General features: G+C 47.6%; 1 protein-coding gene across 2 annotated transcripts in view; it reads left to right on the top strand.

The window, feature by feature from the left end:
* Positions 1-14,215, top strand: part of EPHB1 (EPH receptor B1) — a gene marked incomplete at its 3' end in the record, with an annotated part of 426,489 nt that overhangs the window by 278,556 nt on the left and 133,718 nt on the right. For both annotated transcript variants that reach the window (XM_079922007.1, XM_079922006.1), the window contains exon 4: positions 7,246-7,401. In XM_079922007.1, coding sequence (XP_079778133.1) covers positions 7,246-7,401 — 156 coding nt within the window. The remainder of the gene's footprint in view (positions 1-7,245; positions 7,402-14,215) is intronic.

The raw sequence follows: 14,215 nt of genomic DNA, 5'->3' as shown, positions 1-14,215 counted from the left end.
TTCTGCATTATAAATAGCAGTGATGTAAGCATCCGTTAACATAAATCTTTTTCCACATCTCCTTGCTTTTTCTTCAGAAGTAGAATTGTTGGATCAAAACTCTGGACATTTTGAAGGTCTTAATGGAGAAAAGTTTTAAGAATCCACACTTTGTAGGAGAGTGCCAGTCACCTCTTACCCTGTAATGTTAAGATCTTGTCATTATTGTTGTTGTTATTATTTTTTTAATCGCAGCTTTTATCTTTGGGTCTTATCACAGCAGGCCTTCAGTGAACTTACAATTCACCCAGGCGCAGAATGCATGTGCCTACATGTAAGGCCTGTGCTCAGTACCAGGGAGAGGACAATACAAAGATGGCGACACCTAGCATCAGCCTTCAGAGAACTTTCAATCTAGTGCAGTAGTTGGAGTGCTGGCTGGCTGGCTGGCTGGATGCCTGGGAACTACTTCTGTGCTAGTGGTTTTCTCAACACATTGCCCTGACTATAAGGGGAAATGGGGGTTTCACCAGATCCTGGGTCCCACTGGGATGGCCTGGGGTTCTTCAGGGAGACCCATTTCTGGGAAACGCAAAGACTGTTTATAAGCATAGACAAGGAACCCCGGCACACATCCTTCCCTGGAGTTTCACACCTGGAGTTCCAGAGTCAAGAACCCCTGGGGTCAGCCCCCATAATGTGAAGATGAGGGAGGCATTGAGCTGCAGGTGTGATTCTAAATACTGTACGGGGCTCAATGAGAGGCCACAAGACCTGTGAGTAGAGCCGTGCAGAGCTGTGCGCATGCTCTGCAGGAAGCTCTTGTCCCCATCCCCTGCCCCACCTGCCACGCCCATCCCAGGGATCTCAGCGTCTGCCCAGAGCGGCTGGCTCTTTGCTTGTCTTCCAGAGCAGCAGCAGAGCCTGGAGACCAAGGGGAGCTTGAGAGGCAGTGAGCCCAGGGCTGTTTACCTCTTTCTTCCCCACCAGGAACACGAGCCTTGCCCCTCTCACTGTCACCTCTCGAGGCAGGCACGCCGCCCGAGCCAGCTGCTAGGCTGCACCTGCCTTGAGAAAAAGGCACCCGGTTCTTAAGCAGGGGATGAATATTCATTGGCATGAACCTTTGCAAACTCATTTGGGGAAAAAAAATTAGATCAGGAGCAGTAATCAGATTATTAAAAAGAAAAAGCAAGGACAGAAGACAGCGGTGGAGGGAAGCATCACATTTAAAATGCAAGGAGAGACTTCCTTCCTGCAGAGAAGCTGGGACCCACCCCTGGACCATGCACCGGGAATAGTTAAGCGCTCCCACATTCCTGCTGCATAAAAATGTTTTGCGAGGCTTCTGTGGAGGGGGCAGGGGCAGAGGCAGTGTGCACCCTCCACGTACAAAAATTATAAAATAATGTTATGAGGTTTTCATTTTATCTTCCTTGGATATCAGGAAAAATTGTGAGAGCTAAAGAGGCTCTGGCGAGTGCTGAGTGACAGGTTAAAGGGCTCCAATAAAGATTAGATGGTCCACTATCTCCTGAGGAAATTGCATAAAAGTGGTTATTCCCTCTTGCTTCTATTAATTTCCTCTTCCTGGCTGCTTGGAAATGCTTCATAACCTGATGTTGCAGATGGGGACGAGAGGTGCTTTCCATTATCTCAATCACTGCACTGTTTATGAGACACTTAATCTGTTTCTTTATAAAGTAATAGTACTGTAGGTGATGGATTTAGTGTCACTGGAAGGCTGTGTGCAGGGATGGCAGGGGACGGGGTTCTCAAGAGCACCGTAAACACTAGGTAATTTGTTACATCTCGAGACTCTGAGAAGTTGGGTGGGCGTTTCAAGGTGATCTTCTGGATATCAGCTGGAGGTCACGCATACCAGTCCCTTCTTGCTTGAAGGGGGAGGGAAGTGCTGCATGTTTTGCTTGGGGAATGGAAAATGCACACATGCTTAGGGACCTCACGTCTTATCTCTTCCTCTCTGCCAAAGTCAGAGGCGGGGAAAGAGGTGTGTATGTGGGGTGCCACTTAAAAGCTGCATCTATCACCTTGTCAGAACTGTGATCCCCTACAATGGAGGGAAGTCAACCCCCTTTTCTTAAGGAAACGAAGCCATCCGGGCTGCGCTGGTGTCAGAAATGTACAGCCCTCCACCTCACAGGTGTTCCATGGACAAAGGTCTTGTGGGAATACACAGCGACTCTTCCTTTCCCACCCACCTCCTGGAACAGTGATGAAACCCTCCTGGCTGAGATGGAGCTGAGCACTGTCTGACCTAATTCCCCTTCCTACCTCTCCTGTTCTTCCACCTCTTTCTTTCTAGCTTTGTCTTTGCCTCTCTTGAATCTCACCTCGTAGTCCCCACAAGAAAATGCTTTTTCTGGTCCTCGTCTCATAGCGATGGATCCTCCAAGTCAGCCACTTCCTGCCTGACGGGTCCCCCACCCCAGCCCTGTGCACACATAAGCATAACACAGACGACGCTGTGTGGGAATCAGCCAGCGTTCCATCGTCTGCCTCCTTCCTCACCCCCCAAGGAAGGCGGGCACTTCCCAGGGTCTGTCCCCCACCCTCTGTGCTCTGCTCTTTTCCTCTAGCAAGGTGCCAAGCTCACCTAGATCTTCTGTAAAATTTAGTTGAATGAGAGGTTCATGACTGTAGTGACAATGCTGACCATAATTTTAAATCAAGAGAAAGGCAACCCCTGAGTTTGGAAATGATATTAAAGCAAGTAGCTGTGCTATCCACTTCGAAATTTCTTGACAGTGTGGATACGTGCCTGATTAGATGATCACAGTATTTAATTGTTATTTTTTGAGCCTGCAGGCAGATGTGAGGTCTGCAGGCTGCTGGGGTCCCCACCATTCTCCGCTGTGTTACTCCCAACCACTTTATATATTCAGGTGATTTCTCTGGGCTGAGGTGATTGCTTTTACCTCCCTTGGTCTAAATATTCTTTGTTACACTCTACCCAGCAGCTCCACGTATCACCTCTAATTAAAGCTGCTTTTCCTCAAGGAGCAGCACAATTTTCTTATTTATTTTTCTATGTAAATTTGTAGTAAAATAACAATCTTATTCACTTCTATTTCTCATTAGTGGCGTCTGGTACAAGGTGAGTTAAAAAAGGCTTTGTGGACTTGCCTGGCACTTTAAGCATTATTTAAAGCATTAATTCTATGAGAAAATATAGTCCAGGTGTGCTTACAACTTACAGTCCACTTTGTCACTCTCTCACTTTGTCACAGCTTCCCCTTCCCCCTCCCCACATCCTCAAGTCCATTCTCTAGTCGGGTCTGTGTCTTTATTCCCATCTTGCCCCTATGTTTTTCATGACCTTTTTTTTTTTCCCTTAAATTCCATATATATGTGTGAGCATACGGTATTTGTTTTTCTCTTTCTGACTTACTTCACTCTGTATGACAGACTCTGGGTACATCCACCTCACTACAAATAACTCAATTTCATTTCTTTTTATGGCTGAGTAATATTCCATTGTATATATGTGCCACAAAGCGAGAGAGTGGCATGGACATATATACACTACCAAACGTAAAATAGATAGCTAGTGGGAAGCAGCCGCATAGCACAGGGAGATCAGCTCGGTGCTTTGTGACCACCTAGAGGGGTGGGAAAGGGAGGGTGGGAGGGAGGGAGACGCAAGAGGGAGGAGATATGGGAACATATGTATGTGTATAACTGATTCACTTTATTATAAAGCAGAAATTAAAACACCATTGTAAAGCAATTATACTCCAATAAAGATGTTAAAAAAAAGTTATAGGCCAAATGTTCAATAAATGAACCTAGGCATACTGTTTCTTTATAAATTAGGGAATGCCTACACATAGATTTTAATAAAATATTAACTTATGAAATGTGAATATTAATGAGTTTCATCCATTTTTTAATTATCGATCAAATATATTTTACAGATATAATGATCCTCCCATTATACAAAACAAAAATAATCTGTGCAGAAACACATTCTTCCATTTGGTTCCAGGATTTATTTGCTGACTTTGGGACTCTAAGTTTATATTCTAACCCTCAATTCTAAAAGTTTGTTGAAAGAAAACTTGTTTTTCAAAAGGGACTGGATAAATGGAGGTAAAGAGGAATTAGCACTATTTAACACTTACTGCGCATAGGTAAATTTTCATATTTGAGTTTAATAAATTCTAATGACCTGTGGGAGTTGTTGTGAGAAGTGTTAAATTTCTTTTTTATGGATACTTTATACAGATGAGGAAGTGAGGATTACATAGCTTGCCAGTGATCACCCAGCTAGGATCCAGCAGAGCCAGGAATTGGACCCGGGACTGTTTGATCACTACCTGGTGCTCACTGCCCTGGGGAAGATGGAGTCATACCCCCTCCCAGGGCCTTTCACCCTAACCCTTCTCTGAGCTTCTCTCTCTTAAAGCTCAGCTTGGCCTCCCTCTCCTTCATTTCCTCCCTCTGTGGCTGTCAGAGTCTAGAGCCACCCAGTTCTGCCTTCCTTCATCAGAAATCTCAGAGGAAGACACTTTCTAAATCCCTCTGCTACTTGTGGACATCAGGATGGTTGTTTATGCTGTTAACTTATTAAATGTAAAGCAAGGAGGCTTTTAAATGTTGGAAAGAAAGTGAAAACACCTTGTGTCTCTTGGATTGATACATTAAGAAAATTACATGTGGCAGGGCTCCAGTGAATGCATGAGTCTCCACATTCCTCTCCCCCACTTTCCAGGGAAAGAGCTTCCACTGGGTTTGGGCAGCACAGGCCTGGGCTTTCTCTGTGTTCTCCAGCTCCAGAACTGAATGGGGTGCAGAAACGCTGGGAGATTTACAATAGAAAGGGCCAAGTGCTTCTCATGGGTGATAAGGAAGAGATGTGGAAAGAAGAAAGGGAGAGAGGAGGAAAGAAATAGGGGGAGAGACTTCACTGAGTGGGCTTGGAAAGATAGATCAGCAAGCCAAATTCTAGGATACTAGGTGTACCATTCAGAGTTTTCCTTTTGGTGTTTTATTTGTTGAGCCTTTCGTAGAGATTGAATTTTTTTTCTTTCTACTAAGAAGTTTATTTGAATGTACTGAGATGGGTAGCAAGTGGCCCATTTTTACATGGGTTACAACAGAAATCCTTAAGAACCTTATTGTAGCACCTAGACAACATTTACCTCAGTACGTTCCGTGGAACTTGAATCCCAGGAGATGCTCTACAGTATAGGGCTTCTTGGTGAGAAAACACAGCATTCTGTATCCCATTTGGGGAAATTCTGAAAAATTCTGTAATAAAAGATGAGATGAACTTTTTAAATCCACAGATTCAAAATATCTGACCACAGACCCCTTTTGTAAGTAACAGGTGTTAACAATCCTAAGGACATGGACTCCGTTGAACACTCTTGGGTTATGCCATTCCAGAACATTCCATTTCAGAAATTCCCTCCCATTCAAGATGAGCTTCTGCCCCGGGGCACTTCCAGAGTGACTGAAACCCGATACCTCACGTCAAGTGAGCAAAGGAGTGAGAAAACTTACCCAGCATAGGAAACGGTTCTTCTTTCTTGTCTTGGTAGAAAAGCTGTGGATATTATTCACATAGTTTATATGTATATCATCGCTATTACTTCTCCCACTGTGTGATTCTGGGCAACTCTTTTAACCTTTCAGTGTCCCAAAATGGAGCTAATCATAGCTACCCCATAGAGGAATGCATGCAAAGCACTTAACAAGAATGTTAACAGATGGTGGCTACTGCTCCTGTTAAAGAATACTCTGCACTTTCCAGGAGGGAACAGTATATTTGGGAAGATGAGCTTTGTATAAGTAGAAACCTTTATAATGGTACATCTACTATGGCAACGATCACATTGTATTGCAACTGTATGACCTCATTGGATCAAGAACTCCTTGAGGGCAGGCTCTGTTCTCAAAATTCCCTGGATCAGGTTCTCAGCAGGGTCACAGTAAATGTCTGTTGAATGAATTAGTGAAGTATGTAAGAAAGCCAAATGAGTTGACCATGAAATTAGTTTTACCTGGTCTCAAAGGAGGATAAGCCAGAGCAGGTTTCTTGGAAGAAAAGAGTCAGGAGAGTCAGGAGCTGAGATAGCGAGGAAGGGCCTCAGGGAAGCAGGGCAGGCAGGGGCAATTTTCTGTGGAATCAGCAAGGCAGAGACCAGATGTCTGGAGTCAAAGGTCTCTGTAGATGAGGCATGGTAAAAGCTTGAGGGATGGCCTAGAGCCAGACATTTTGGGGCATGGCTTTTCACAGGCTGACCCATGGAGCAAGGAGAATAAGTGCCTCATATCTGAGCAAAGCTCCAGTGGGCATCAGGCTATACCAGGTGTTCCCAATCTTCCCCACTGACATGCACATGATAGATGACACCAAGTGCATGACACATTCCCTGGTGCACTGCCTACAAAGGCATCCTGCTTTGCCCCCCCCCCCAAAGCATTTCAAAATGCAATTAAGGGAGAATGTTGTTGTTAAGCCAGTAACCTTGAAATCACTTTCAAGGTTTTTCAAGGAATTTCAAGGAATTTCAGCCCTTTACCACCATTCATAATAAGTGTTAACACAACTCACAGTTTCCCTCATGTGTGTTGAAACATGGGATTTAAGAACCATGGGTCCAGTTCATTGTAAACCAGGACCTCTTTCCATCCGAGGCCCAGGTGAAATTTCTTCACTGAGTGAATCAGGGTAAGGACATGACTGTTAACAGGTGGAAGAGGGAGGGAATAACCATTTATAGAGCACTTATGCCTCAGACACTACGCTACACATTAAATCATTTTCTCAATTAAATCTCTTGACGCACCTGAAAGGGAAGAATCATTATTCATATTGTTCAAGTGAGAGAAGCCATTGGTACCAGGAAGGTATATTTCACTAAGGATGTTTGAAGACTTGGAAGTGTTAAGTAGGGGTTGCCTCAATCCGAAATGCTCACTTTTTTTTTTTTTTTTTTTGGCGGTACGCGGGCCTCTCGCTGCCGTGGCCTCTCCCGCTGCGGAGCACAGGCTCCGGACGCGCAGGCTCAGCGGCCATGGCCCATGGGCGCAGCCGCTCCACGGCATGTGGGATCCTCCCGGACCGGGGCACGAACCCGTGTCCCCTGCATCGGCAGGCAGACTCCCAACCACTGCGCCACCAGGGAAGCCCAATGTCCTTTTTAAGGTGACAGAATGTTTCATTTTCAAGTTCCAGGGAAGGGCCTCTGACTGCCACTCTTCCATTAATTCTAAGATGGTCTCTTTGTGTTACAGCCTGCCCTGCCGGGATGTTCAAGGCCAACCAGGAAGCTGAGGGCTGCTCCCACTGTCCCTCCAACAGCAGATCCCCTTCAGAGGCATCTCCCATCTGCACCTGCCGGACTGGCTATTACCGGGCAGATTTTGACCCCCCAGAAGTGGCATGCACTAGTAAGTATCTAGCAGGGGCTCTGGGGTGGGGAGTTTGGTTGTCTGATAGTGCAAGTGGTGGGCCTAGGGCAGGGAAGACTTAAGACAGCATCCTCCAATTGCATAGTACAAAGCGGAGACGTTGGCTGTGGTGCTGAAACGGACAGCTCCTCGCTGGGCAAGCAGCGCCCCTCTTTCAGTAGTACCGGGTCAAGACTTTTTTCTTGGCCCCCTCCTCTCAGATGGGAGGGCCTTCCTCCCACCCAAAGAAGACAACTTATGCCCACCAGATGGTTAAAAAATGTCAACTGGAGAGTTCTTTGAGTGCAAAATCAAGATGCACCAGGATGTTGCAACAATTCCTAGTAACTCTTCCAGTCACCTCCTCCAAGAATCCCCCTTGGTCTTGACAGATGAGAATATCCTCTCTTTTCACTGGGCTTCCTGTATCCCTGTGACCAGGCTCCCTCAAAACTCTCCTGATTTCATTACTTGTCCAATCATTCTGCACTTGCCTTCTTGGTTACCCAATGAAGGTCCTTGTGTGCCAGCTCCATGTATTCATCTCCCTGTGTCCCTTCCAGTGCCTAGTGTGGTGCATCCATGCCTCTGCCAAATGACAAGACCAGAGTCCTGGCCTGTGTGCACTGAGGCAGAACTTCTAGGGGCTGGGTCCAGAGCGTGAGCTCCACCACTCTCCCACTCTCTGCTGTAGAGGGAAGGGCAGTCATCCTGCCCAAAGTGGAGGCAGCAACTCCACTCCCCGAGGAGGGATGGATGAGGGGAGAATTTCCTCACAATCTTCTCCCGTATGATCCACAATCGTGGGGAGTCAGGAAGCACTACTCTCCCTGCACAACACTTTCAAGAACTTGTTCCTCCTCTCCTAAGTGTAGCAGCCCTGAAATAGGGACACTTCTTCTTCTCAGTATTCCTGTTGCATTCAGAAGTCAGTGCTCCAGGTTAATCTCTAATTATGCTAGAACTTTCTTCTGGGTTGGATGCTGTTGCCTGGATCCCTCTGAGCAAGAATCTTCCCTTCGCCTCCTCTGACCAAACTCCTTCCACCCATCCCCAGCATAGAAAGACACAGACAGAGCATTTCATGCCTATTTGCAGTTTGATGAACAGAAAAGATATGACTGAGCTCCAAGTAGAATAATTTCTTAATTCTGGCCTTGCAGTTTACATAATCTTGGCTGGATAAAAAAGAAGAATGAAAGTGTCTTCTAGATCAAGGTCCTAAGGTCAATCAATGCTTAGAGATTTGAACTGAGGAAAAGTGCATCATCTTATAAACTGATTTTTCCCCAGACCTCCCTGGGTTGGTATGAACAAAAATGATTCCATTTCTGCTGACTGGAGTCCCTGTCTTTCTGCTGTGTTATCCCATCTACTGATTTCGGAGGGTCCCCTGTGTGTCTCTGTAGGCTTGAGAAGCATTGTTTAATGTACTTCTTTAGAAGCCACTTAAGGATGCTGAATCTCTGCTGCCTGGATGTCCAGACCAAGGACCAGTCCCCATGATTGCCAAAGCCCAGGTCTCACAGCTTCCCTTCTGGAAACATTCCCCTCCACTCTGCTCATGGACCCTCTCTGATTGGCCAGGCTCCTTCTGCAGATAAATTCATGCAAATAAAATTCTGGGTCCCCAGCTTCCCACCTAGGGAAGTTCAGCAGACACACCCTGTAAACGCATCCAGCCCCTGGACAAGGTCACCTAGAGAGAAGGTAGACCAATAACCAGAGGCAGAATACTGACGTGGAGCTCCTTGCTATACAACGCCTCTCCCATCTACCTCTCACCTGACATCTCCCATCTACCTTCTATCACCTGACTTGATGTGCTTGAACCAACAGGACTTATTCCTGGTATAAACAGGAACATCCCAGAGCCTTCACTCTGCACATTGCAGACCCTTACTCTGTGCTGCTTACCCATATTCTGAGTCCAGCTCATTAAAATCAGACCTCCCAGGCTTTTCTCTCCTGTCCTGGCCCAGCCAACTCTGAGTTAGGGACACCTTCCCACCCACTATGTCCCACCAAAATCTCCGCATCTTTCCCAGAGTGGGGGTGAATGCTGGACATGCCTGGGGGTGTCACCACATGCTGTACACAGCCCTGTGCTCTTTTCCCCCCAAAGGAGAGCTCTAGGGTCAGACCAGAAATCACCAAATCAGAGCCACACTTGCCTGTGAAGGTCAGGCCAAGAGCTGCTCAGGGACACATTGTCTGGCTCCCTGCCCTGGCCAGCAGGGGCCAGTACTGGGTGAGAGGACACAGAGGCCAGGCTGGGCAGCAGCACAATGCTAGGCAAAACAAGTGTAAACAAACCTATTACTTTATTGAGACTCATTATATATTTGATTTATTGTGTGCCAGGGAAGTACTGTATGAAAAAGTCAATTTGTTGGCTTTTATAATCTCATTAGGCTTTCCTTTTAAAGCATTCTATTTGGAGGTGCCATCTGTTCTCTTAAAAAGGCATCACACATCACCACAGTAAATAATTTTTCAGATACAAGGAGCATATCTGGAGCTGTGGAGGTCAGGCACAGCCCTGCACCATGGCCTGGGGCCCAGTTGGTTCTGCAGGTGGAGCAAGGTGGCCAGCATGGGCCTAGCCATCTGACAGAGGGTGGGAGGGGGGGCAGAAAGGGCCCAGGTGCTTGCTCACATTGCAAGTGCATCCCTCTCTCCATCCAAGCAGGAGACGGTGATGGGCCGGTCGGACACTGGGAGGACCCAGACAAAGGTCTGTTCTAAAATGTACAGGACAGCGGGCATCTACAGTGTTCAGGTCCCATGGGTGTCAGGAAAAGGGGACACAGTGTCAGAAGCTTCCGAGATCCTAGGCCTCAGGTGTCACCTGTTGCCACCATCTTTAAATGAGGTTGTATCAAGAGTCATTCACTGACAATATTGAAAAGGTTACAGAGAATCCTACGATTTAAAATGTACTCTTTTAGAAGGCTAAAAATATCTATAGTGTGCTAAAAATGAATGTTTTTAATGAATCATGTTAATCTCATGAAATGAGCACATATATATTCATTGTATTTTTTTATTGTGTTCAAAGTGTTAATTTATTCTAAATTAATCTAAACATTTAGAATGCATGACAACTTTTGTAGCCCTGTGTGGACATTTCTTCATTTTCTTTTTAATCTCCTGGGAGAGCCTGTCATTTCCTTGACCTCTGAGAGGCTCTGGCATCCCTGTGTGTCCAGCCTTATCCTTGACAATGTTCATAGATTCAGCAGGGATTTGAGCACACCCCAAGCTAAGGTGTCAAAAGGGCTGTTGTGGGCTTCAAATGAAGTGAGACGAGGGGCCTTAGGGAACACGGAGAATGAGTCTGTGATGATGTATTTCTGCTGGTCTTGGACCCCCAGCTCCCTTCTTCTTCCTTCCTCATCCTCCTTGCACCTCTGCCAGGCCTGGCATTCTGGATCTGTTGCATCAGTATCTGGCCGACTGCCTCCTGGTACAGCCATGGCCCCATGTGCTCATGTTCAGGAGGAGGCCTTGTCTCTGACAGGCTCTGGAGGGAGGGAAGGTAGTACCGGGAGGCTGATGTCAGGGTTTAGGGTGCACGCTGCATCATGTCAGGGCTGCCCTCAGAGACAGAGGGACAACCTAAGCCATGGATGGGATGAGATGGGAGCTTGGGGGATGGCTAGAGGCAGGTCACAGGTGACCTCACCCCTCCCCGCTAGCAAAACCCTCTGAAAGAAGCCAGGCTACGCAGAGTGGACAGTGGGGACCAGGTTTAATGAGGAGTTACCAAAGGGCCACTTACAGCAGGGGGCAGGGGGAGACGTCAAGGGGAAGGTGCAGCCCCACCCGCCAGAGGGGTTGCAGAGGTTGTAGGCTGGGGAGCTGAGACCCTGAAGGTTTTCTGAGCTTCAGCTGAGGAAGTTGCAGCTTTCTTCCTCCTGCTGTCTCCCTGGGCCACTGTGCAAGAGGCCCTGAGGTCCCCTGGGGAGTCCTGGCACCCCAAACAGCCCCAACTTTGAGTGGGTCCTAGGAAAGCGTATTGAATCATCGATTTGCACATAGCACTGGGAAGGTAGGCTTGGCACTTCACAGACAAAAGTTTGAATCCTGACTCTGTCTCTTACCATCTCTGTGACCTTGAGCTAATGTCTTAACTTTTTTACATTCTGTCATTTTCTTCTCATGACCTCATAATAATGTATGCCTTTCTGGTTGTTATGAGGATTAAGCAAAATCATATTATGGAGTCTTTGGCGCAGTGCCTGGTGCATAGTAAACTCTCAGTCAGTGGTAGAACTTGCTTTGGTTATATCCCTGGAAAGTGTGAAGATTGCAGCAGATATGGAAGCTTCCAGCATGATAGGAGATCTAAAAATAAAAGTGACGTCCTTAGGGAGAGTACAGGTTTGACGCCAGCCCCACGTGTCACAGCAGAATCCATCGTGTGGCTCAGATCACAGTCACTATTCACCTTAGCCTGGAGATCCTGATGAAAACCAGCCAGAAGGTGACAGCCACTGGGAGCTGACGGGCTGTAGGAGGGGGGGAGGTGCAGATAGAGCATCAGAGAACTGCAGACACTGCTGAGCCCTCTCCTCCACGACTGAGATGTGCTGAGAAGCTGGGCAGGAGTGGCCACTGAGGAGATGGGCTCTCAGTTCTCAGGGAGCAGGGGCTCAGTGACTCCTCAGGCTTAGACCCGCTTCTTTCACAGGAGGGTCTGATGGCCCTGGAAGCGTGACGGGCGGGACATCAGGAGAGAGGTGGCAGCCAGGAACATATGAGGAAGTGCATGACAATGTGAAACCAAGCACTGAAATGCATGTCTTCAGTTTTAAGTAATTTCTATTTACGGGAGGAAGAAATGGAAAGGAGGAATTTATGAAGCAGGTGAAAATAGATAATTATGCCTTATAAAATTGCTGTCTGTGAAAAACTATGCAAAAGGACTGGTGTAAAAATAATTACCTTGTTATGTTTCCGACCACAGAAACCCTTTTTTCTGCATCCACATGGGAGAAACTTTGACGATCACAGAGACAAGCTAGTGCTTGTCTTGTTTCTTTATTTCTTCTTCAAATACAATGGGTTTCCCTCTGCAGTTTTGATTATAGAGGTGGAGTGAAAAGGGGCTCCAGAGATCATTGTCTTGTCCCCTGGCCCCGCCTGCCATCCCCTCCCATGGGGGGCACATTGGCGGCCAGCCCTCCAGGGTCCCCCAGAGACCACCCCTGACCTCCCTGCTGACTCAGAGAAGTGGCTGGGAAGCTAAGCAGCAAGGCAGGCACTTTGGGTGTGGATCCCAAAGGTGTGTGACCTGGGGCATGGGACGGCCTCTGTGAGCAGGGGCTTCTCATCGGCAGAATTGGGCATGATGGAACTCAAATTAGGAGGTCGTGGGAATTAAATGACAGGATGTCAGGCAAGCCCCAGGATGGAAACTCAGGTCTGTCTGCTTCCAATGCCACGACCTCATACACAGTTAGAGCTACAGTTTGGTAGCTCTTAGGAGCATGTTGTAGATGGTCATGGCAGGGATAGGGATTTGCTGTTACTCTCACTCTTGAATCTGTACCTCCAACAGAGAAGGATAAGAATCCAAGCTTCCCTCCCCCATCTCTGCCTACTCCCGTTTCTCTCTTTTAAGCTCATGTTTCATCCTTTATGGGGCTGGCAGCTGTTTCCCTATTTCATCCCAACTGCCCCAGGGCAGCAGGGTGGTCCCTATGATGCAGGGAACATACTCCTTGGATGGACTGCCCAGGAGTGTGGCACTGCCCAGACCCTGGTCTTTGCAGGCAGGGTGGGTGGAATGGAGAAGAGGGTACTGGGGCCCAGAAGATGGAAAGAAACTTGGGATGACAGAAAAAGAAGGGAGTCCTCTGCAGCCACGTCTCATGGCCTTCGTGATGTTGTGAAAAGTCTGTAAGGACATCAGATCATAACCTCCTCCTGCCAGTCCTGGGTCCTGATGGCTTATGCTTGACAAGTTGGCCAGTGATGGTTTCCTTTGCAGCAGTGGTTTTTAGATGCAGTGCTTGGACGAACAGCCTCAGTGTCACCAGGGAACTTGGTGGGAATACAAATTCTCAGCCCCTCCCTAGACCTCCTGGATGACGTACTCTGGGGATGGGGAGTGGGGAGGGGAGGGGGCAGAGATCTGAGTTTTAACAAAACCTCCAGATGATTCTGAAGCTCGCTAAAGTTTGAGAACGTTGCTTTAGAATTAGGTCATATTTCTCTGTCCTTTGCCTTATGACTCCTGGGGAGAAAGGCCATTGAGTGAATTCCTGCAGACTGGGACCACAGGCCTGCCCCTCCCCATCAATGTCTTGTGTAGCAGGCTGGAGAGACAGAGAGAGAGAGACAGAGAGGGAGAGAGGGAGAGAGAGAGAGAGAGAGAGGATATGAATACATGCCTGAGGACGAAGAGAAGAGGGGTATGTTGTGATGTGAGTGTGTGTCTGTGTTTGAGTGTTTCAGGGAGGCTCTCACTAGTTCTCAGAACCACCCATCTTCTCTGGCCCAGTTTCCATTTCATTCTCAGTCTTGGGTGGTGGGAGCAGTGGTGGGAGAGAGAGTGGAGACCATGGAGCACGACCTGGCTGGAGTGGGCTCAGGGAGAGCTGAGGGGGAAACTAAAGCAGAAGCAAAGTGACTGGTGGGGACCGTTGTCCTGAGCTCAGATGGAGGATCAGGTGGGCAGGGTGATGGGTGATGGGCCTCACCCCTCAGGTGACCTCTGGGGGCCACTGCTTCAGGGAGGGGCCCTTCAGTCCAGTAGGGCAGGAAGGTCCCCCAAGGCGACAAACACTCCAAAGGACACAGGAAT

Source organism: Stenella coeruleoalba (assembly GCF_951394435.1).
Source record: "Stenella coeruleoalba genome assembly, chromosome: 5".
In the NCBI taxonomy this organism is placed as follows: Eukaryota; Metazoa; Chordata; class Mammalia; order Artiodactyla; family Delphinidae; genus Stenella; species Stenella coeruleoalba.
The sequence above is the reverse complement of the archived record's forward strand: the minus strand, read 5'-3'. Positions and strand labels throughout refer to the sequence as shown.